The sequence below is a fragment of the Salmo trutta genome, chromosome 17 (genome assembly GCF_901001165.1).
Source record: "Salmo trutta chromosome 17, fSalTru1.1, whole genome shotgun sequence".
NCBI classification, from domain to species: Eukaryota; Metazoa; Chordata; class Actinopteri; order Salmoniformes; family Salmonidae; genus Salmo; species Salmo trutta.
In genome coordinates, this window is record NC_042973.1 from 33,980,375 (window position 1) to 34,005,991 (window position 25,617).

General features: G+C 46.6%; 1 protein-coding gene across 5 annotated transcripts in view; it reads left to right on the top strand.

Annotated features, from left to right (window-relative positions):
- Positions 1-19,270, top strand: part of LOC115152085 (SH3 and multiple ankyrin repeat domains protein 3) — a 98,501-nt gene extending 79,231 nt beyond the window's left edge. For all 5 annotated transcript variants that reach the window (XM_029696594.1, XM_029696590.1, XM_029696589.1 and 2 more), the window contains 9 exons: positions 2,129-2,253; positions 3,033-3,168; positions 6,646-6,726; positions 7,065-7,088; positions 7,688-7,818; positions 8,072-8,177; positions 8,255-8,796; positions 8,910-11,053; positions 18,664-19,270. In XM_029696594.1, the coding sequence (XP_029552454.1) occupies positions 2,129-2,253; positions 3,033-3,168; positions 6,646-6,726; positions 7,065-7,088; positions 7,688-7,818; positions 8,072-8,177; positions 8,255-8,796; positions 8,910-11,053; positions 18,664-19,222 (3,848 nt within the window). In that variant the 3' untranslated portion in view covers positions 19,223-19,270. The remainder of the gene's footprint in view (positions 1-2,128; positions 2,254-3,032; positions 3,169-6,645; positions 6,727-7,064; positions 7,089-7,687; positions 7,819-8,071; positions 8,178-8,254; positions 8,797-8,909; positions 11,054-18,663) is intronic.
- Positions 19,271-25,617: the final 6,347 nt, after the last annotated feature.

The following is a 25,617-nucleotide window of genomic DNA, read 5'->3' on the forward strand; positions in this document are numbered from 1 at the left end:
ACCTCACCTCTCATTGTTACTAATACACTATATAACACACTGTAGAGTCCACCTCACCTCTCACTGTTACTAATACACTATAGAACACACTGTAGAGTCCACCTCACCTCTCACTGTTACTAATACACTATAGAACACACTGTAGAGTCCACCTCACCTCTCACTGTTACTAATACACTATAGAACACACTGTAGAGTCCACCTCACCTCTCACTGTTACTAATACACTATAGAACACACTGTAGAGTCCACCTCACCTCTCACTGTCACTAATACACTATAGAACACACTGTAGAGTCCACCTCACCTCTCACTGTTACTAATACACTATAGAACACACTGTAGAGTCCACCTCACCTCTCACTGTTACTAATACACTATAGAACACACTGTAGAGTCCACCTCACCTCTCACTGTTACTAATACACTATAGAACACACTGCAGAGTCCACCTCACCTCTCACTGTTACTAATACACTATAGAACACACTGTAGAGTCCACCTCACCTCTCACTGTTACTAATACACTATAGAACACACTGTAGAGTCCACCTCACCTCTCACTGTTACTAATACACTATAGAACACACTGTAGAGTCCACCTCACCTCTCACTGTTACTAATACACTATAGAACACACTGTAGAGTCCATCTCACCTCTCACTGTTACTAATACACTATAGAACACACTGTAGAGTCCACCTCACCTCACTCTATTATAAACACACACACATTCACTCGCTGGCTGCTGTTTGTATCCAACTCCGTGTGTAACTCAGAAGGCAGATGTGTGTGGGTTTTTCTTAATACAGAATGTAAACTATATATACAAAACTATGTGGACACCCCTTCAAATTAGTGGATTTTTCAGCCACACCCGTTGCAGACAGGTGTATAAAATTGAGGGCACAGCCATGCAATCTCCATAGACAAACATTGGCAGTAGAATGACCTTACAGAAAAGCTCAGTGACTTTCAACGTGGCACCGTCATAGGATGCCACTTATCCAACAAGTCAGTTCGTAAAATTTCTGCCCTGCTAAAGCTGCCCTGGTCAAATGTACATGCTTTTATTGTGAAGAGGAAACGTCTAAGAGCAACAACTGCTCAGCCGCAAAGTGGTAGGCCACACAAGCTCACAGAATGGGATCGCAGAGTGCAGAAGCGTGTAAAAATTGTCTGTTCTCGGTTGCACTCGGTTGCACTCACTACCGAGTTCCAACTGCCCCTGGAAGCAACATCAGAACAAGAACTGTTCGTTGGGTTTCCATGGCCGAGCAGCCGCACACAAGCCTAAGATCACCATGAACAATACCAAGAACCAGCTAGAGTGGTGTAAAGCTCGCCACCATTGGACTCTGGAGCAGTGGAAACTCGTTCTCTGGAGTGATGAATCATGCTTCACCATATGGAAGTCCGATGTACGAATCTGGGTTTGGTGGATGACAGGAGAATGCTACCTGCCCCAATGCATAGTGCCAACTGTACAGTTTGGTGGAGGAGGAATAATGGTCTGGGGCTGTTTTTCATGGTTCGGACTACACCCCTTAGTTCCAGTAAAGGGAAATCTTAATGGCACAGCGTACAATGACATTCTAGACGATTCTGTGCTTCCAACTTTGTGGCAACAGTTTGGGGAAGGACCTTTCCTGTTTCAGCATGACAATGCCCCTGTGCACCAAGCGAGGTCCCTACAGAAATGGTTGGTTGAGATCGGTGTGGAAGAACTTGACTGGCCTGCACAGGGCCCTGACCTCAACCCCATCGAACACCTTTGGGATGAATTGGAACGCCGACTGTGAACCAGGCCTAATAATCCAACATAAATGCCCGACCTCACTAATGCTCTTGTGGCTTAATGGAAACATGTCCCCACAGCAATGTTACAATATAAAGTGGAAAGGCTGTTATAGCAGCAAAGGGGGGACCAACTCCATATTAATGCCCACGATTTTGGAATGAGATGTTCGACGAGCAGGTGTCCACATACTTTTGGCCATGGAGTGTATCTCTCATGATTCAGTGAGTATACCTTGTGGAATATTCTGAGATTAATATGTGTTTCTTGTGTTGAAAGATCTGTCCATTTCTGTATCTAAATCAAGTCATCCTCTCTGTGTGTTCCCAGCTGAGACACCCATTGAGGAGTTCACCCCAACACCAGCGTTCCCTGCCCTCCAGTACCTGGAGTCTGTCGACGTGGAGGGAGTGGCCTGGAGGGCAGGGCTTAGGACAGGAGACTTCCTCATAGAGGTAACCATATCCCCTCTCCTCTCCAACCCCATGGACTACCGCCACTGCCTCTCAGCTCTTTGTCTGACCTCCAGCCGTGTGTGCATGTGTGTGTGTTTGTGCCTTGTATGTGCCGTGTGTGCCGTGTGTGTGTTTGTGCCTTGTATGTGCCGTGTGTGCGTGTGTGTGTGTTTGTGCCTTGTATGTGCCGTGTGTGCATGTGTGTGTTTGTGCCTTGTATGTGCCGTGTGTGCGTGTGTGTTTGTGCCTTGTATGTGCCGTGTGTGCGTGTGTGTGTGTTTGTGCCTTGTATGTGCTGTGTGTGCGTGTGTGTGTTTGTGCCTTGTATGTGCCGTGTGTGCGTGTGTGTGTGTGTTTGTGCCTTGTATGTGCCGTGTGTGCCGTGTGTGTGTTTGTGCCTTGTATGTGCCGTGTGTGCGTGTGTGTGTGTTTGTGCCTTGTATGTGCTGTGTGTGCGTGTGTGTGTTTGTGCCTTGCATGTGCCGTGTGTGCGTGTGTGTGTGTTTGTGCCTTGTATGTGCCGTGTGTGCGTGTGTGTGTGTTTGTGCCTTGTATGTGCTGTGTGTGCGTGTGTGTGTGTTTGTGCCTTGTATGTGCCGTGTGTGCGTGTGTGTGTGTTTGTGCCTTGTATGTGCCGTGTGTGCGTGTGTTTGTGCCTTGTATGTGCCGTGTGTGCGTGTGTGTGTGTGTGCGTGTGTGTGCGTGTCTGTGTGTGTGTGTGTGCGTGCGTGCGTGCGTGTGTGTGTGTGTGTGTGTGCGTGCGGGTTTGTGTCTTCCAGGTGCACGGGGTGAACGTGGTGAAGGTGGGCCATAAGCAGGTGGTGTCTCTGATTAGACAGGGGGGCAACAGCCTGCTGATGAAGGTGGTCTCTGTCACACGCAAACCTGAGTCTGAGGAGGTAGTCCGCAAGAAAGGTGAGCAATGTGTCTATGAGTCCTATTTTGAGTATCTATCACAGGAGGTTGGTGGCACCTAAATTGGGGAGGACGGGCTAGTGGTAATGACTGGAGCGGAATAAGTGGAATGGTATCAAATAAATTAAACACATGGTTTCCAGGTGTTTGATGCCATTCCATTTACTCTTCCGGACAATTATTATGAGCCGTCCTCCCCTCAGCAGCCTCCTCCTGGAATGGACAGGGTGAAAAGTGGGACTTCCACTACTGCCTGTCCCTCATTGCAGATGTAATCTCCTCCTCCTCCAGTCCGGTGTCCCATTATTAGCTGCTCCGTGTATTTGATCTTTAGCACAATAGCCATTTGATTCTTAAATGACAGCTTCTGTATTAGTATGTTGTCCTGGAAATGGCAGTTGACACTAGATGTATGGAAGTAGGTTCTGTACGATCCCGTCACCAAGGTGATTTCACCACGTTGCCACACTGTAAATTCATGTGGTTTCCATGTCAACGGCATCTCATCATCTCTCTGCTAAACATCTCCCACTCACTCCTGCTACTACGACCTCGGGAAAGTGTGTGTTTGTGTGTGCGTGTGTCTCTGTGTGTGTCTCCTTGGGTGGGAGAGAGAGAGACAGATAGCTCTGACCTACTTCCATCTGGACAGTAGATAGCAGATCTGTGTTAGTGCCAGTATGTGCACCCCCCACTCCTCTACACACACACACACACACACACACACACACACACACACACACACACACACACACACACACACACACGCGCATGCATGAGAGAGAGAGATAAATGAAAGAGAGCAGCAGAGTGGTAGCTGTGATATGGAGGTCTTTGAGTAGTCAGTCAGTGATTGGTGATCTGTGAATCGTCTAGTCATTACAAATGTATAGTCCCCCTGTCACTAGAGACAGTACACTGGTCCATGTGGAGCTGAACATGACAGACCTGCTTTGCTGTTTTTTGCTGTTTTTTAAGGATGATTTGCATATCCAGCATATTGTTTTTAAGGATGATTTGCATATCCGGCATGTTGTTTTTCCAAGAGGTTCTATTTTTTGACTAGAAATGTGGAATATTTGTCCTTCTGGTGATGTTTTTGCAGGTGAGTGAACTAATCTGATCCTATACAGTGACAACAATATTAAACCTGAGTATACTGAGCTGATAGCACAGGAGGTTGGTGGCACCGTAATTGGGGGAGGACGGGCCCGTGGTAATGGTTGGAGCGGAATAAGTGGAATGGTATCAAAAACATTAAACATATGGTTTCCATGTGTTTGATGCCATTCATTTCACTCCATTCCAGCCATTATTATGAGCGGTCCTCCCCTCAGCAGCCTCCTCTGGAGAAATGAGTTGGTTATGAAGACGTTCATCTTGGTCATGATGAAGTCCCCGCATGCTCTCGTCACACTAGAGGACTCAGGAGTGTACAATGTATGTTGGGGGGTGAGAGGGGCCAATGGACAGGGGAGAGACGGTAGACAATGTGTGTTGGGGGGTGAGAGGGGGCAATGGACAGGGGAGAGACGGTAGACAATGTGTGTTGGGGGGTGAGAGGGGGCAATGGACAGGGGAGAGACGGTAGACAATGTGTGTTGGGGGGTGAGAGGGGGCAATGGACAGGGGAGAGACGGTAGACAATGTGTGTTGGGGGGTGAGAGGGGGCAATGGACAGGGGAGAGACGGTAGACAATGTGTGTTGGGGGGTGAGAGGGGGCAATGGACAGGGGAGAGACGGTAGACAATGTGTGTTGGGGGGTGAGAGGGGGCAATGGACAGGGGAGAGACGGTAGACAATGTGTGTTGGGGGGTGAGAGGGGGCAATGGACAGGGGAGAGACGGTAGACAATGTGTGTTGGGGGTGAGAGGGGGCAATGGACAGGGGAGAGACGGTAGACAATGTGTGTTGGGGGTTGAGAGGGGGCAATGGACAGGGGAGAGACGGTAGACAATGTGTGTTGGGGGTGAGAGGGGGCAATGGACAGGGGAGAGACGGTAGACAATGTGTGTTGGGGGGTGAGAGGGGGCAATGGACAGGGAAGAGACGGTAGACAATGTGTGTTAGGGGGTGAGAGGGGGCAATGGACAGGGCAGAGATGGTAGACAATGTGTGTTAGGGGGTGAGAGGGGGCAATGGACAGGGCAGAGACGGTAGACAGATCTGAGAGATGTAACCACCCCATGGGGTTCTGCTGAGCTGGCTTTGCTCTGCCTGGCGATTCTGTGATGTTCTAAGCTGTTCTAAGCTGTGTTCAATACTCTAACAGGCTGCTCCAAGGGGACCTTCTCTGCAATTTGTAACTCTGCAGACACTCTCACACACTCTCGCAACCCCCCCCCCCCCCCCTTCTCTATCTCTCACACACACACACTCACACACAAGCCTCTGCGTCAAACCTTGCTATCGCCATGGTAACCATAGCAACCATGCTGCGTGCTTGAATTAAGCATTGCAATACACTTTCTCTAGCGCTCTCTCTCTCTCTCCGTACTTTACATGAATATGCTGACCGGTGATGAAGTAATACTGTATGGACTAGATTAGATCAGATTTCTAGCTGCTCAGTGTAGCAGCGTAGCTAGGCTGTGGTGGCATCCAGATGTTCTGCTGATCTGTTGTTGCTCTCCACAGTGGTGCATTGAGACGGGACTGGCTGGTTGACAGTATATTGAATGAGGTTTATTGTATTGTGCAGAGACTGGAAGGTATGCTGCTGTATTTTAACATGTTCAGATGATACAGTGTGTTGGGTGGCGGACTGCAGCATGGATTTCATAGGCTGTGCGGTGTGATTCTGTGCTGGTGTATTTTAGCTGTGATCATGTGTAGCTGCACATGCGATGTAGCACAGCGGGAGGTATGTCACTGTAGTAGTTGACGCTGTGATGGCATGGGCTATCTGTTTTGAGGGATTGTATTGTGGCATGTTAACAGTGAGCTTTTCTGCTGTTATTTGGATGTGGACTGGATAGTATAGTAATAATATGTAGGTATTTGGTATTGGATGTGGACTGGTGCAGCACTAATAGAGAGCTGATTTGTAATAGTTAGTAGGCTTTACAAGGTTCCTCAGGGTTTTTGGAGGTTAGAGGAGATGTGTGTATTCGGACTGATGTGAGTGGTGTGCTGGTAGTGTATCAAGGGATTTCTGAGCTGTGGGATCTACAATTTCTTCCTCTGCCAAGGCCGCATGGCACAATGTACTCCCCACCGAAGTGTTCAGTGGGGTGGTGAGTGTGAGTGTGTTTGTGTGTTTGACGGAGGGAAAGAGAGAGGTACGATGAAGAAGAGTGTGTCTACCCGCAGCCTGAACAAGTCGTCCAGCTTTCCGCAGGCTGACCAGGCAAAGGCTGTGAAGACAGGATGGAGCGTTCGGCTGGGCCACACTCGCAGGGCGCTGAGCAGCAGGGCCAAGGAGCCTTCCTCCTCACCCTCAACATCATCATCTTCACCCTGCCTTTTCTCCACAGCTCCCCCGCCACCTAAAAGAGCCCCCAGCACCACCTTGACGCTGCGCTCCAAGTCCATGACTGCCGAACTGGAGGAACTGGGTGAGTGTGAGAACACAGACGCAAACATTCACACACGTCCCTACTCTGTCTCTCTCTCTCTCTCTCTCTCTCTCTCTCTCTCTCTCTCTCTCTCTCTCTCTCTGTGTGTCTTTGTCTCTCTCTCTCTCTCTCTCTCTCTCTCTCTCTCTCTCACTTCACCTTTTTCATAAAAATATGCTTCCTGCCTTAACACAATTTAGAGCATGTCTTTAGCTCTGACAGCATAATCTTGTCTTTCTCCTTAACTCTTGACATTTCCTTTCTCTTTGACTCACTCACTCTCTCTCACACACACACACACATCCTGACCCACATTTTCTGTCCTCTCTTTTACCAAGCTTCCGTCCGGAGGAGGAGAGGAGGTGAGTCTGAGTGGAGACCTGTTGAGCCATCATCATGGCCTCTCTGAGCATCACAGACTGACACACTGTTCAATATGGATGAAGCACCGGCACGACGTGGGCACTGAGCTCTGAGTCAGTCAGTCAGAACCTGCTCCTCAGTCTTGAGGCTCACAAAGATTATAGACTCAGACGCTGCACCCCGTGCCTCTGATCCAGTGGAGGCTGCTGAGGGGAGGATGGCTGGAATGGCGCAAATGGAATGGCATAAAACCATGTGTTTGATGTATTTTATACCATTCCGCTCCAGCCGTTAGCACAAGCCCGTCCTCCCCAATTAAGGTGCCAACCTCCTGTGCTCTAATCCAACATAGTGAAGGTTTCTTTAGTTGTGTGATATGCATGGTGTAACTGTCAATTTGAAATATATTTGAACATGTGTAGACCTGCATGGTTGTGTTGATATTGTGTGGCCATGTAACATTTTCTAGATGTCTGACAGGGACTAGAGGCTGTGCATCGTGTGCAAACACTCACAATTTGTCATGTAGAAAGCATCTTGGTCCACATATGCTGTGTCGCTGTATGCAGACTGTGTTGTCTGTGTGATCCCTGTACAGAAAGGCTAGATGAGATGCTAGCGCCCCAGGAGCATTTGACGTTACGTTCCCAGCCCACAGAGGCCGACTACAGAGCTGCTACTGTCAAACAGAGACCTACCGGCAGGAGAATCACATCAGCAGAGATCAGCGTGAGTTCACATACACACACGTGTGCAGAAACACATAGATGCACACTCTCTCTCTCTCCCACGTACGCACACACACACATACACACACATTCACACACACACAGCCATTCTGAAAAAGAGACCTACAAGCCGCAGAATAATATCAGCATATATACCCTCCCACATACTCATATACCGTACATACTGTTTTGTATTAAATATGCGTCTGAAAGCTTTTTGTGAGCGTGTGTGTGTGTCTGTGTGTGTGTTTCAGTCGCTGTTTGAGAGGCAGGGCATGGCACTGCATGGTGGGCTCCACCCAGGGATGGAGAGGGGTCATATGCAGCTGCCTAGAGGGATGTCCAGGACCAAGTCATTCGGTAACACCTTTCACCTTTAGTACAGTACTCAGTCAATAACTTGGCAACTATAGTACATAATCTCTGTACTACTTTAGGTGCGACTGAGGAGGACCGACTGTCGGCTTTGGCTGGAGAACACCGTTTCCCCCGGAGCTCTTCCATGACTGACAGCCTCCGAGACCACTCCCACTCCCATTCTATCCCGCCCCCTCCTCAGACTGCCCCCCCTCCTCCCCCCTCCCTCTACTACCTGGACACAGGCCCTCCCCCCGCTTTCTGCCCCCCTCCTCCCCCTGCCAGGGGTCAAGGTCAGGGTCATGATCCTGGAGGTCGTTCCAGCTTCAAGCCCTCCTCCCTGGACCTGGACCGGCCCTACGACCCATCGCCCCGCCAGTCTTCCCATCTCGAACGACAGAAGAAGACAAGGTCAATGATTATTCTACAAGACTCCTCCCACTTACCCCTGGAGCCCACCGACATCCCCCGCCCCTCTGCCTCCGCTACACCACCCGAGCAAATTAAAAGGAAAGGCCGGGTGATTGACAACCCGTACGCCAATGTGGGACAGTTTAGTATTGGGTTGTACACGCCCACCAAGCCCCAGCGCAAGAAGAGCCCTCTGGTGAAACAGCTACAGGTAGGTTAAGTTGTTTATTTCTTTATTCTGATTATTAGCTGTTACTTTAGCAAGGGAACAAAGTTTGTTTTGAAGTTGAAGTTTCTAATTTCTTGTCATCTCTACCCCTCCAGGTGGAGGACGCTCAGGAGAGAGCCAGCATCGCCTTGGCTGCCGCCCACTCCCGAGAGCCCTCCCCCTCAGGTCGACACCCACACACCCACGGCCACACACACACCAGCCGGGCCGACTACTACCAGCAGCAGCTGATGGTGGAGCGCGAGCGTATGCGTCTCCAGGGAGAGGCCCTGCTACAGGGGAAAGGTCCGTTCGCTGCCGCTATCGCCGGCGCTGTGAAGGACCGAGAGCGCCGTCTAGAGGAACGGAGGAAATCAACAGTCTTCCTGTCGGTGGGGACCATAGAGGGGGGGTCTGGGTCTGTCCCTGAGGCCCCCTCCTACACCACATCTCGCTCCATCGATGAGCGCCTGCTCAGCAGAGAATTTGGCCAGCTGCCACCCCCTGCCCTGGCCCTGCGTCCCTCACCTGGTGGCACTACCTTCATCCACCCACTCACAGGGAAGCCCCTGGATCCTAACTCGCCTCTGGCTCTTGCGCTGGCCGCAAGAGAGCGGGCACTTACCTCCCAGACCCAGTCCCCCGCCAGCAGCCCTGAGCCCAGGACTAAACAGGAAAGGGCTGGGGCTGTGGCTGGAGGTCAGGGGGCTTCGCTCTTCATCGACAGCCAGACCAAAGAGCCTCAGCATGGGGACAGGAGTCCGGGGTCGCCCCAGGCTGGTAAACCCCAGTGGGGAGCATCCTCACCCGCCTTGCTTCGCCAGGAGATGGAGGGAAGAGTAGAGGAGAGGAAGGAGGAGAGGAGAACGGAGGATAAGAAGAGTTTGTTGATCAGTATCATGGACACATCCCAACAGAAGACGGCTGGACTAATCATGGTCCATGCCACCAGTAACGGCCAGGCAGTGGGGCTGGAACCAGGGCTGGAGCAGACCCCCACCTCCCCAGCCACCGAGCCCAGTAAACCCTCCCTCAGTCGGGTTCCATCGCCCAGCCCCTCTGCCTCTCAGCCCCAGGCCCAGCCCCAGGCCCAGCACCCCTCCAGCCCAGCCCAGGCTACCTTGGCCCAGGGCAGTTCAGAGGAAGATGTGGAGCCCTACACAGTGAGCCTACCTCCAGCCATGCTGTCCTCAAGTGATGAGGAGACCAGAGAGGAGCTGAAGAAGATCGGGGTGCTCCCACCTCCGGATGAGTTCGCCAATGGGTTGCTGGCCAAGGCACAAGCACTGGAACAAGCCCAAGCCCAAGCCCAGGGGACCCCTGTACCCCAGTCTAAATCCGTCACCTCCCCCACAACATCTACCACCCCTACTGCCCTCACCCCTTCCACCACCACCCCAACCCCCAGCCTGACCCCCACCTCCTGCCTGACCCCCACCCAGCCTCAGGGCCCTCCTCTCCAGCCTTCCGCCGGAGGAGCAGTCGTCTCAGGGAAGCCCTCGGACCCGGACCCGGACCAGTCCCATCCTCCAGCCCTGCTGGCTGAGTCTGGTTCAGCAGCAGACTCTGGTGTGGAGGAGGCAGACACACGCAGCTCCAGTGAGAGAGAGCGAGACCACCACCTGGAGACCACCAGCACCGTGTCCACCGTCTCCAGCATGTCCACTCTGTCCTCGGAGAGTGGTGAGCCCGCCGACACACATACCTCCTATGCCGATGGGCAGACCTTTGTGCTCGACAAGCCACCAGTGCCTCCCAAGCCCAGGCTAAAATCCCACATCGGAGGCAGTAAAGGCCCGGTAACCTTCAGGGACCCGTTGCTGAAGCAGAGCTCTGACAGCGAGCTGTTATCCCAGCAGCAGGCGGCTGCTCTTGCTGCAGCAGCGGCCGGAGGGGCAGGGCTGGGGCATGGAGGCCTTGGGTCTGGAGGCCTTGGGTCTGGAGGCCTGGGGTCAGGCTCTATATCTGGTCTGGTGGGAGGCCCTGGGAGGCCCCGCTACCTCTTCCAGAGGAGGTCCAAGCTGTGGGGGGACCAGATGGAGGCGCGAGGACCCGGGGTGGGGTTAGGGATGGGGAGTCTTGGCAGTCTAGGGGGGTTGGGGCTAGGGCTGGGGGGTGAGGAGGGAGGCAAACCATCGGTGATTGGGGAACTGAGTTCCAGACTGCAGCAGCTGAATAAGGATACCAGGTCTCTGGGGGAGGAGGAGCCACTGGGGGCATCGCTGGACCCTGGGAGGAAGTCCCCTGTGACAGGCGCCAGGTAAGACAGGAGAGAGGGAGGCTAACTGAACATGGCCAAACCAATCTTAGGCCCTATTCAAGTACTTCTGAGATGTATCATTCCTGCTTCCCTTCCTTGAAGTAATTAAGAATCAAAATGTAATATTTTGGGTGGATTAAAGCAAGGTTCCATTAGGCTACACAGCTTTCACATATCCACTCAGCTGTTCAAAAAGCTTCATATTCAGTTAAAAGGTTAAAAGGATGAAAAAACATCTGTAAATATTACATTCTAATTATCACTGCTGGCCTTGTTGTGCATGGTTTGCTCTCTCCCATTATAAAGTATGCCACTGCCACCATACCCTCTGCACAGCAAACTGCAGTGGTAAGTAAGAGAGACTGAGGATAGAAGACATACCTAGCCAATGCTACAATGTTAGCATTAACTTTCCTTAGCAATGCTAGTGCAAACAGGCCCTGTCATTAGCAATCCCCATTCCTCTCTGGTACAGCATAGCAATATCAAGGTGAGATAAGGATTAGGGTTGAGGTTACGCTTAGAAATTTTGGTGTGGAACCTAAGGAGTGATTGTATGACACGCCATTCTTGGAGGATTCGTTTTTTTTTTCTTTCATTGTTCTACTGAAAGTCCTTTGTATTCCTACAGATGTTATAAGGACACGGATGAGAGTAAACTTTAAGTTTATAGCCACTAGGGTAAACCCAAACTCATTGTATTATTCATTTCCTAATCAGCCTATTAACTCACCCCATGGGAATGAAATAATTTACCGATTTTGTTTATTTTATTTCTCAAACCACCATCAGTTGTTACCTTGTTTGCATGATCCACTTCCTGACGTTTCGACCAATTCAATTAGACATCAGGCTTACCGTACACTAACTAATTAATCACTTCCTGTAGAGGACCATAAAACATGACTAAATGTTATAATTAAGCAATAAGGCACAAGGGTTATGGTATATGGCAATATACCATGACTAAGGGCTGTTCTTAGCACGACGCAACGCAGAGTGCCTGGATACAGCCATTAGCCGTGGTATATTGGCCATATACCATAAACCCCCTTGTGCCTTATTGCTATTATAAACTGGTTACCAATGTAATTAGAGCAGTAAAAATACATGTTTTGTCATACCCGTGGTATACGGCTGTCAGCCAATCAGCACTCAGGGCTCAAACCACCCAGTTTATAATTCCAAATATAATACATGTGTAACCTATGTACTGTATACATGTAGTACTGGATCTCTCTGACACGCCACCATTATAATGTAAATTATATATATTTTCAGTAACTGATTGGAGTTTTAAAGATTCTCTCCAATGTACATTACATTCTTTCATTGACAATTCTAGGTCTAGACTGAGTAAACTTCAGATCATCTCAAATAATTCTATGATGTAATCCCGTACAGTATAGAAATTATAGACCACCTGAAACATGCTGAGTTCTAAACTGTTTCCATGGTGACAGCATTGGCCTGCTATCAACAGTCACCAATGTTGTATCTAGTCAGTAAATCAGCTCTAAATCTCACTCAATAAAAAACTGTGTGTGTGTGTGTGTGTGTGTGTGTGTGTGTGTGTGTGTGTGTGTGTGTGTGTGTGTGTGTGTGTGTGTGTGTGTGTGTGTGTGTGTGTGTGTGTGTGTGTGTGTGTGTGTGCAGGGTTGGTCGGTTGTTGCAAACAAGGTAACACAGGGCCTGGAGGGATGCACTTCCTGAATGCTTCTTCTCATCTCACACACATACACACTCTCACCTCTGACCTTTAGGCCCTGACCTATGACCCTGCCAGCCCTCACACACACCTCCCTCTCTCCTACGTGCAATGCTCAGCTGGAGTGGGTAGAAGTTGCCTCTAACCACTGATAAAGGATCAATTTGTTTTTAACACCAAAATGTTTTAAAGATGGAATCCGCAGTAGGGGAAACAGCTCCACTGTCTGTCCCACCGCCATGGTTATATTTTGGGTTGCTGACAGGCAGAGGTGAGGAGCGTCGCGCAACGTGCTAAAATAAATACAGTACATGTGCTGCTGTTCTATCACCGTGCAATGATGTCTGAGGCAATAAAACAGTGTTCGTTGTTTGCAGTAACTTTTTTGTTGTTGTAATATCACAAACAGGCGTGGCAGTTTCACCATTAAGGATTCCAGCTTTAAATTCGGATTGGGGCTAGGTTAATCTGATCCTAGATCTGTGGTTAGGGTTAACATTATACAGTACCTCAACTCCCTCCTTAGATTGCTTTCATCTCTCTCCTCTTTGCCAGCTACCATGTTCACTCCCTCCTTCCACTATGGTCTGCTGGCTGCTTACAGGGATAGTACAACCCAAATATATGCGAGACTGCAGACTTCTCCTAATGTATATACAATAGCAGGATCTACACATATATAACATCATCTACACAATATCATCTACATAAATGGCATGAACTACATGACTTTTAGCTCAACCTTTTAGGTATAAAAACATCTGATATATTCTTGGAGTGAACTATCCCTTTAACATTCAGAGAGATTGGCTAAGTTAATGATCCTGACCCCTCCCCTCACCTGACAAATCAGCTTCAAGCTCAAGCACATCAGCAGAGATACAGTGGGATGAACCATTGCCTGCTGTTGAAGTACTGTGCATTAGTTGTTTTTACTAGTTTGGTCTTACTTATTTTAGTGTATTAGATCTTATGTTGATCATGATTGTTTATGATGTATGTAGGCGATAGTGGTTATACAGTATCAAATAGCTTAGATGTAGTTAGTGTAAGGCTCAGTTAACCAAACTTATTAGTAGCAATAGTCTTCTTTCAGGAGTCTTCAGATGTATCTCAATAGTCTAAAATGTCTTCCTCTCCTCACCACCTCTCCTTCATCTGTATTGAATTGATCTGAACAGGTGAACGCAACATAGGCGATGGTTTCTTGGAATTCGCTTTCACCTGTCCAGTTCTTTCATATGATGCGGTGACTATGAAGTAAAGAAGGGAAGAGGAAGGCGAGGTGAAGAAAGGAAGTGGTTTTAGGACTATTGAGATGCAGACCTGATGCCTTTGTTTGTCTACTGAGCAGGAGGACCAGTTATGACCACCAGTACCACCCTGACCTGGTTGTGGATAGGAACACTAGTGGCGGCCTGCGAGCTCGCCTCATCTCTCTCTCCATGAAGCTCAGCAATGTTCTCAGATAAGGTGCTGAGGGACACTACTATTATAGCATTCTATAGAGTAGTTATGGTTAGTCATGTAGCGCACCAGCAAAGCAAATGTGTTAGTTGGATATTTCACCATGTGTTTGAAGTAAGTATCACATCCCGTCAACTCAACCAATCCCAGAGCTGGACTCGGAAATTACCTACATTCCCTGTGATGTCAGAGGATAGTGTGATGTAACATGTGTCATGTGACAGAGTGTTCTGATTGGCCCACTCCTCCCTCTCAGTTAATTTGACTAATCTTGACCTTATCCAGTCAAAATCAACCTCCCTGCGTCGTCCCGCCCCCAACGTCATCTGATACTTCTATTTCTACAGACTTTCTTTCTGTTCAGTTTTAATGAAGGAAAAGCTCAAATTATGCACGTCATTATTCTCTCTCACTTCCTCCCTCTCTTTTTCACCCACTTCACACAGTTGCAGAACTCATTCGCTTGATTTCTGTGGTGTGTACACTCACTCGGTGTTGGTCCATACATTTATCACCAGTCCGTGTCTGTCGCATTCAAATGTATCCATGCCGCCAAAAATGCTATATGTGTCATTCATTCATCCATTCAAATAATGTTCACTCATGCTATGTTGTCATAGCTTTGGCTGGTTCAGAAAATCCTGGTTGTCATTTGTTTGAGTTGTGCTCTTTGGTCTCCTGTTCTTTTCTGATCTTTTATTTATGTTACATATGTTTCTGTTTGATATCAGTGATTGTGTTGGGGATTTCATTAGTCCACTGACTAGTCATCACACACTATAGTATACACTCTATTATAAACTGGGTGGTTCCAGCCCTGAATGCTGATTGGCTGACCACGGGTATAACAAAACATGTATTTTTACTGCTCTAATTATGTTGTGAACCAGTTTATAATAGCAATAAGGCACCTCAGGGGTTTGTGGTATATAGCCAATATATCACGGCTAAGGACTGTATCCATTTCGCGTTGCGTCATGCCGAAGAACAGCCCTTAGCCGTGGTATATTGGCTAATCTGGCTTTATTGCTTAACTCTACTATACAATACTATGAGTCTCCATAATCTGAGTTTAAACTCACAAACACACAGAGACAGGAGACTCTTGCCACTCATCCTGTTCCTCATTGTTTTATTTTGTTGTTTTTTCTGTTGGTTTGTATTCTTTATCCTTTTATTCAGTGTTTGAGATGTGAATAGTGTGCTCATTTCTCTCTCATGTGGCCTGCTGGACTCATCTGGTTCTGATTTCCTCAACTCTGCTGTCGTTGTCATGTCAAACACACACATACACACAACCACACACCCACACAATCAAACACCGGCATCCACACATACTAACACACACACATACATTGGCTTGACATGGCCAGAGGAGTTGTCTAAAGCAGAACCAGGTGTGGCTAGCAGGCTACGTCTCATGGACTGATGCTAACATTCTCTCCCATTGCTCTCTCTCTCTGCTCACCTTGCATGCTCCGCCCCGCTGCTCTGATCTGATTGGTCTAGAACTGACTGTACGCCCAGGAGGGCAAGACGACCGTGTAAGTGCGCATGGAGCTCATGTCATCTCACTCCGCCCATCTCTGTAGCTACCAACCGTCTCACCTCCTAAACCCATGCCACACAGCACTCTCCCAACACACCCAAAGACATACACAAATCCACACGAGTACACATGGATGTTGGTACTGACTGAAAACAGCACCCTGTCCTCCACCACTCCCACACACCTCCCTGCCTGTCCCCAAAACCAACCTACTTCTCCCTTTCCCCCCTGAACTCTTCCACCATGCCTCCTCTCCACCCCTCCCTCCCCCTAACCCCTCACTCTTTACATGAATTCTTACTGTGTTGACTGTTCTTCACCTCTCCACCCCTCCCTCCCCTTAACCCCTCACTCTCTCCAGTCATTTCTGTGGTATTGGCTGTTCTTCACCTCTCCACCCCTCCCTCCCCTTAACCCCTCACTCTCTCCAGTCATTTCTGTGGTATTGGCTGTTCTTCACCTCTCCACCCCTCCCTCCCCTTAACCCCTCACTCTCTCCAGTCATTCCTGCGGTATTGGCTGTTCTTCACCTCTCCACCCCTCCCTCCCCTTAACCCCTCACTCTCTCCAGTCATTTCTGTGGTATTGGCTGTTCTTCACCTCAAAGCCCTCAGGTCTCACACTGTACGGTGCTTTATCTGGGTCAAATACAGATAAATAATCAAACCATTACTATCTAACAGTGTACACAGGGTACAGTCCAGAGTGAGACTCAGGGAAAGCACTGGGATATGGTATAAATACGGTAGTTTGCGCATCATCTACGGTGTGAGGACTGAGCTAGTGTTGTAGCTGCCATAGCTCTCTCCTTTCTTACCCACAGAGCAGACCATTTTTCTCCCATACAGAGCCCTACCTGTTTCTCCTGTAGAGCTATAAAGACATGACCCTTACTCTTACTACACGCATGGTCAGCTTTTTGGACCCAAAATATGCTGACACAAGGAAATCATGTTCACTGCTTTTATTTGTGTGCATGCTTGTGTGTGCGGTCAAAGACATGGCCAGGTTTTGAACAATTATCCTTTAACTCTGGCATTTGTTGGAGGTTACAGTAGGCTTGTATTATATTCCTCTGACAGGACAGAACCATAAACCCCTTCCACCACATACCCTCATAGCTTCAAATCAGAGCTGTATTTATTGAGGCATAAAATAAATCATTATTTGATCTTGCAGACATTGATTCCGCTTTGATATAACTTTATTAAAAAAGCACCATTCGCCAGAGTAGCCTGTTCTCTGGGCCTGCCGAATGAGTAGAGAAAAGACGCAAAGTAGAGAATCACACGCATGCCCACATGAAAAATACTACAGTTTACTATAGAATAGTATAGTACTTACTATAGAATTATGTAGTGAACTGTAGTATACAGTAGAATACTATACTACACACTCTAGTATCCTTCGATCATGTAGAATACTATAGTACAGACTGCAAAAACACTACAGTAAATACTACAGTAATGTCCGCAAAAACAATACAGTAATTATTATAGTATATGCTACAGTATTTAATTTGCATATCTCAATTCGTGCCACCCATACTGTTGTGAGAAACCCATAAGTGAGAAAATGATAATGTTCCCTACATATTATAGAAAAGAGCGGAAGCTCTGAACTATCTGTTCAGACCTCAGTCCTACCTACCTACAGGTTATGGAAAATTTGCTCTTTGAGTATTTTGTCCAGTAGTTTTCCTCAAGGAGCTAGCCACCACTGCTATGTCAAAGATAATAAAACAAAAACACTTTAGTAAATACTACAGTAACATCCGCAAACTAACTATAGTAAATATTACAGTATATTACAGTCTGCAAAGACACTACAGTAAATACTATAGTATATACTACCATTTTGTTTTACTACAGTATTTATTCTATAGTAAACTGTACATACGACAGTATACTGCAATCATGTCCGCAACACTAGAGTAAATACTACAGTATTCACTGTAGTGTTTTTGCGGACCAAGAATGGCCACTGGTGAAACTGCACCCGTTTCTGGGTCCCCGTCTGTGAGACTGGAGTCTCAGCGGGGTTTAGAATGGACATCAGAGAAACTGAGCGATGGGAGCCAGGGAAATGCTGATGAGGGCTCTAAGTCGGAGAGGACAACTTGATTGGCAATAAGACGGAACTAAGTTTCACTAAAGTAATTTATGAAGGAGAGTGGGAAAGGGAGAAAGGGAGTGAGAGATAGAAAGAGATTGATGAGCAGATACTCTCAGTGATTGCTCTGTCAGAATGAGCTGGATCCACCAAGTGTTGCTGGATCGTCTTCCACTAGCTAGACAGTATGCAGCTCGCGTTTCTCTTGCACACCATATGCCAGCAACTGGATAGATTGAACCGAGAGAGAACAGAGAAAGCGACTACAGAGGGAATTGGTAGATAGAACCCATTTCCGCTCTGTCAGATGTTCTGCCATGTTCCGGTTCTGTAACGTTCCAGTTCCTTAGTGTTCCAATTCAACTGTGTTTTCTGCAGTGTTCCTCTCTCCTGACCCCAAGAAAGGTTGGACCATCTTGTATTAGGCCTTTAAGTCATGTACAAACCAACTGAGTAGTTGAAAACAATGAAGCTTTTGATCTTGCTGTGATTTTAACTAGCTTGCTCTCAGTAACGGTCCCTAACCCTGCAGCCCCTCAGTGGCTTGATGTTTCAAGGGCTCAACAGATCAAATGGCTCTTTTTACTTGTGTGAAGCTTTATAGATAAAAACACTTTGACATTGTTCTAATATCTCTTTGCTTTTTCTTTCTCTACATCTCATTGTGCTTGCTTTCTCTGTATCTTTCTTTCTCTGTATCCCTCTCACCGTCTTTCCCTCCTAACCTCCCTCTACTTCTCTCTCTCTCTCTCCACCTTTCGCTCTCTCCTCCAGACTTTTCAGCAGTCTAGGAGAGCTCCACACCATTTCCCAGAGAAGCTACGGCACTTCCTACACCATCCGGCCTGGCAGCCGCTACCCAATAACACGCCGAATCCCAAGCCCCGGCTCGGGCTCCCCAGATCGGGGTGACCCCCTAAGTCGACTCCCAGGCTTTGGCTTACCCATTTCTCCCACCACGCCGCCCCACACCATCCTCAAGTCATCCAGCCTCAGCCTGCCCCATGAGCCCAAAGAGGTGCGCTTTGTTATGAGGAGCTCCAGCGCCCGGTCCCGCTCACCGTCTCCCTCTCACTCTCCTGGACTGGGCTCGCCCCTCCTGGCCCTCAGGCCCTTCCACCAGAAGCCCCTCCACCTGTGGAACAAGTACGATGTTGGAGACTGGCTGGAGAGCATCCACCTGGGGGAGCACAGGGCCGGCTTTCAGGAGCATGAGATTGAGGGCTCCCACCTGCCAGCACTCACCAAGGACGACTTTGCTGAGCTGGGGGTGACGCGGGTGGGACACCGCATGAACATCGAACGAGCACTCAAACAGCTGCTGGAGAGCTGACCCCTGCCCTGAGAGAGAGAGAGAGAGAGAGAGAGAGAGAGAGAGAGAGAGAGAGAGAGAGAGAGAGAGAGAGAAAGAAAGAGGGAGAGAGAGGCGGGAAATAAGAGGGAGAGAGAAAAATGGATAGACCACCCCAGTTTTACACCAATTCCATTTTAGGTCGCTGCTTTTCATTTATTTTTATTCTGATGTGTCTGAAAGTTTCAGTGATAGCGTTCATATGCATCTCTCAGCACTGCACTGAATTATGAAGTCCCTCCCCCATCTCACAACCTATCAGATGAGTCCTCTGAAAGAGGCACATAAACTCTTTGCAGAACACAATCTCGCATGAGCTCCGATTTGAACATTTCATTTGTGACTGCTTGAGTTGCTCCTTTAGTCACACCTTTAACCTATCCCACAGACCTTTCCTTCGCTGTACCGCTCTTCGTCTCCCTGTCCCTCCATCTCTTTCCCTCCTGTTCATTTTTTGCCTCTGAAGGATCCCCAGTTTGTGTGAAGAAGAGGAGGATGAATCTCGTTCCAAACGGAAAGTTCAGTTGCCTTTCAGAATATTCTTACAGAGATCAGCTACGGTGAACACAGGAGTAAAGACGCAGTACTGACCTAGTATTGACATAGAACTGACATACTGATACAGTACTGACACAGGCCTCTCTCCACTCTGCCTGGCATTGTGTTTAACACTTGTGCCCAGAGACAGAGTTTGGTGTTGGAGACCACGTGGGGAGAACTCATCTATCCTGGGACCGTCTCACGGACTGACTGTGCTATCTATTATATTTGGAGAATGTTTAACCAACACTAGTGGCTTTTTTCATAATCAAAACATTTGCTTTGGGTTTCCAAAGGGAATATTATAAATAGATATAATATAAATGTATTTAAATAGCTTTGAGGGGGAAAAAACGACAGAACGTTGAAAAAAGATACGTTATATACAGAGCATCTGACTCCTACTTCTAGACAGAGTACAGAGAGAAAACTTTAACATTTATTCCACCAACAATTTACTTGTTTTTACCAATTATATACATATATATTTGAAAAAAAGTATATAGATATATAAAAATGAAATTTTTTCATAAAATATACAACTTTACTAAAACTATACATATTCAATATACAACACGCTATTGATTAACTGTCCTTCTATGGTCACTCTTTCCTGAACAGTAGCATGAGAAGTTGCATCACGTCTTGAAAAGAAGGTTGTGTTTTCGTTTCCGCTTGTTTTCTTGCGGTCTTCCGTCATGCTGAAGGGTATCCCACACAGTGAGGGGTGTGAAACCACAGTTGACCCCAGTTTTAACCCAGTGACCTCAACACATACTCAGATATAGATATATACAGATAGGATCTTAATTATCAGCCTGTTGCAGAATAACTTTCCTGCAACTTTCTTGCACTTGTAGTGTATTTGAGGTTTAAAAAGGCTTCTGAAGTTTGTAATTTACACTTTGAAATGTCAGACTTGATTTTGTATCAACCCCTACAAAAATGTCCATTAATTATAATATAATAATAATTCACATTTCCTGTTGCTGCAGGATTATTTTCCTGCTGTAGCAAACTGGCTCAAATTAAGATCTTACATCTATATATACTGTACACACATGAACATTCACCTGGTCAAACAAATAACACACTTAGATTCACACACAGACACGCACACATTCCTTATCCGACCTAAGACCGGTAGCATCATTACCTACATCTGAGACCATGGTTTGGGATATAGAATGGGATGTCTTAAGAAATCAACAATTGTAATGTGAATAGCTTCTCTCAATGGTCAGAGACAGTGAGTGTCATCCATACACACAACAACACAGTGGTAGATCAATACTCTCTGGGAGAACAACAATGGTGCGTTAAGAGGGAGCAACATTCTGAATACCGCAGATAGAACTGACATGGTACAACTGTCATGAACGTCTTATAAAGAACAAACATGATTCCCTATTATACAAGTTTATTTTTTGCTTTTGTAGGTAAAGAATATGTCGTATAAGTTTCGCAACAGTGAAGCATGTCTTTTCTCTATAATACATTACTATCTACATTGTTGTTTAACGTTGGACTCCCCTGAACATGACCCAGGTGGGCTCTACTACCACTAAAACCTTAACTAGTCAACAGTAGCACTGAAACCTTTATGCTCAGTTAAGATCCTTGGCAAGGAGCCGCGCACCAGTCCAATCTATCTCTGTGAAACGTTCCTTTGTATGCATTTAGCAGGTGGTAAATTCAACGTTGTGTCAAGGTTGTAGGGATAACGCTCACTGTCTCACATTGGACCTCACAGACGATCTCACTCCTGATTCTGGTGACATGCTGGGTGTTCTAAATGACACCCTTATCCCTATAGTGCCCTCCATTTTACATTTTGTGGCACCATTTAAGGAAAAGGATATATTTTGGGCCACTATCATACCGTCTGACTCATTTAGGCTTTTCTGTGGGGTTGATTGTTGCTTTGTGTTTATTTGTTATGTTCCCTCTCCATAATGTAGGGGTTGATTGTAGCTTTGTGTTTATTTGTTATTGCCCCCCCCCTCCATAATGTAGGGGTTGATTGTTGGTTTGTGTTTATTTGTTATGCCCCCCCCCTCCCCCCTCAATAATGTAGGGGTTGATTGTTGGTTTGTGTTTATTTGTTATGCCCCCCCCCTCCATAATGTAGGGGTTGATTGTTGGTTTGTGTTTATTTGTTATGCCCCCCCCCTCCATAATGTAGGGGTTGATTGTTGGTTTGTGTTTATTTTTCATCCCCCCCCCCATCCTCAATAATGTAGGGGTTGATTGTTGGTTTGTGTTTATTTGTTATGCCCCCCCCCTCCCCCCTCAATAATGTAGGGGTTGATTGTTGGTTTGTGTTTATTTGTTATGCCCCCCCCCCCCCCCCCTCAATAATGTAGGGGTTGATTGTTGGTTTGTGTTTATTTGTTATGCCCCCCCCCCTCCCCCCTCAATAATGTAGGGGTTGATTGTTGGTTTGTGTTTATTTGTTATGTCCCCCCCTCCATAATGTAGGGGTTGATTGTTGGTTTGTGTTTATTTGTTATGTCCCCCCCCCCTCCCCCTCAATAATGTAGGGGTTGATTGTTGGTTTGTGTTTATTTGTTATGTCCCCCCCTCCATAATGTAGGGGTTGATTGTTGGTTTGTGTTTATTTGTTATGTCCCCCCCCCTCCCCCTCAATAATGTAGGGGTTGATTGTTGGTTTGTGTTTATTTGTTATGTCCCCCCCCCTCCCCCTCAATAATGTAGGGGTTGATTGTTGGTTTGTGTTTATTTGTTATGTCCCCCCCTCCATAATGTAGGGGTTGATTGTTGGTTTGTGTTTATTTGTTATGCCCCCCCCCCCCTCCCCCCTCAATAATGTAGGGGTTGATTGTTGGTTTGTGTTTATTTGTTATGTCCCCCCCTCCATAATGTAGGGGTTGATTGTTGGTTTGTGTTTATTTGTTATGTCCCCCCCTCCATAATGTAGGGGTTGATTTTGTAGCTCTTGGATTAAGACATTAAGAACTTTTTTCTATTCAGAGTGACCAAGAAAAAGAGAAACTAAAATATTTAAACCTCTCAAAATGACAAACACCCTGTAAATATGAACAAAATACAAATATTTGCTTTTTTATATTAATCAAAAGCAATGTATATATGATAGTTTTCATATACATTTTTGAAAATCAAAAAATATATAGATCTATATATGAATGTTTGGCATATATGCATAGTTAATCACTGAGGAAAAAAGGTGTGATCAGATTGTATTCTTTCTATGAACTCTGAACTAGGAGATGATTTGCACAAAACACGGTGCTAGCAATACAGCCACCATTCGTTACAGCGCATGCAGGCTGTGAAGGGAGGGACACCCTGACTCTCTGTACACTCCCCCCTCTCCTCTGTGTGGTGCGTGTATGTATGTGTGTGTGCGCTAGTTCAAACCCTCGAAGTGAGTCCGCTGTAGCCTTAATACCATCAGAGATTCCTGGCAGTGGCTGTGTCTCACACACACAAAGACACTCACACGTGGTGCACACACACATTTGCACAAACAGAGACACAGACTGAACTCCAAATCTGTAATCATTATAGGACCCTTTGATATATATTCATTGATGAGAGAGAGAGAGATAGAGAGAGAGAGAGAGAGAGATCAAAACAATACTGGGGTGCTGAGAGCGATACAGCTTAATCTTTTTTCTTTTTTTACATTCTGTCTGTTCCTGTATAGCCCCTGTCTGTGTGTCAGAGACCCTGTCTGCCTTGGGCACTGGGTGGGGTTTGGGTTGTGGTTCAATAGGAGACATAGACACAGACAATTACAGTGTTACCATCTGCACTACAACACTCTCCTCATGACGAGGTGCACTGGCACTCTTTGCTCCACGTTTCATCCTGTTACACACTCTTTGTTCCCTTTTCCCTTTTCAGACTGAGTTTTTTAGGGTACGCTATGATGAGGTGATTTTGAAGAGGACAGACAAAAAAAAAGAAACAAAGAGCGAAAAACGTGCCAAAAAATAACAAAAAACTTTCAATGGTGTATTTTTCTTAATAGGACTACCTTAGTTTGGAAGTTGTTGAGCTGTTACTCAGTAATATGGTGCCATCTCCTGGGAATCTTGAGAACTACAGACTTTCATTTAGCTTCTCCACTGTGTGTGCACAACCTTTTTGGAGAGGAACTCCAGTCGTTTTTATGTTTTGTAAAGGAATATATATATATATATATATATATATATATATATATATATCCTGAAAAATGACCAGACTTTATGAGCTTTGCATTATTACCATTTCTATATCTATTTTGAGACAAGGTATCAAAGTATTGCTTGGTTTAAATGTGATGAAGGTTGTTGTATAGCTTGTCTAACTGATGCTGAGAGATGTTGACATGGGTTTAAACACAGCTCATATATACACACATGCTGTACACACGCACATGCCGGCATGCACATGCGCTCACACACACACAGTGCAGTTTGGACTCCAGTTGCTTTCCTGGTTAGAAAACACGTCAGTAACAGAGAACCTAGTTGGACCCCTTAGTAGGTTTACCACAGGTAGCCTATACAGATGCAAACCCATGCTGCGGGTCACAGAAAGGTGAGGCAGACACTTCATTCACACCAATGAGTTTCTCTGTACGGTCGACTTCATCTCCTTTTCTAATCAACAAAGCACAATCTACACGGTGAGAGGGTCTGGTAGACCCACCACTGGATCTAGTGATCTTATCATCATTCAAAGGGTTTTTCTTTCATTGTTGATTTTCTCCTTGTTTGCACTGTGAAGTTTAACATGGTGGATCTATCACAGGCTATATCTGGGCCTTGCCTGGCCCATCTAAACCTCCCCTCCTCTTGATCCCCCAGGCATCCCGGCTCTCTATCTTCCTCAAAGACACTGAACTCCACACAGAACTGTAGCCTGGCTGAAACTAATGATGAACACTGGATTAATGACAACCTCAGTAGATTCATATTATTCAGTAGTTTAGCATTGTTGGATTAATCCTGACAGCATATACAGTATGTGTCAAATGTGGTAGGAGGTGAAAATGTGAAAGGTCAGATTGCTAGCTAACTAGAATAAAATAGTAGCGTTCACTTTGGTGCTATAGATGTACAGATTTTTGCTAGACAGTGTTACTGTGACTATTGGTGAGGCCAGGATTTTAAGATACAGTTCTGTGTAGTCTCAGATACAGGAAGGGCATACTCAAGTGTAAATGTTTTTGCTGTTGAAATTAAAATAGCCTTATTAGTCTGTAGAGAGGGAGATATAGGCTACCTGCCTCTAACTAGCATCTGAAGGTGAAGATGGGGAGCAACCATGTCTACTCCCAAACACACCGTGCTGAAAGAGGTCAGGGCAGAAGCGGGCAGACAGACTGGAAAATAAGACAGAATACAGCGGCCACTGGCCATTGAGTAGATTTCTGGAAAATAACAATAATGGAAACAAAAACACATTTTATGGTCAGTCCCACCATTTACAAGATCAGTTGAACCCTTTTCACCCAGAGGCATGGTTCTCTTATCATCCATAAGGGAACGGATAGGGAAGGGAGGCAGGGTAGTGAGGCTGAGGCAGGTCCACAGCTGTGATAGCTCCACCACAGAGATATATGTTTGTTATATTATGTAATAAATTTATAATTAAAAACATGAATCCTGTGTATCAGCTCCTCATTGGTCTCGCTGCTGAGATCTACTTTGGCCAGAGCTTTAGATGTGCCAACTGCCATGCCAGTTGTGACCTGAGTTTTTCCTCTGGAAAATTGATGCCCTCTGCTGGAGAATTGCTGCCGTGTGGCTTTATAGTTTCACAGTAGTCAGAACAGAATTTCTAAATAATGTGAACATTTGAGC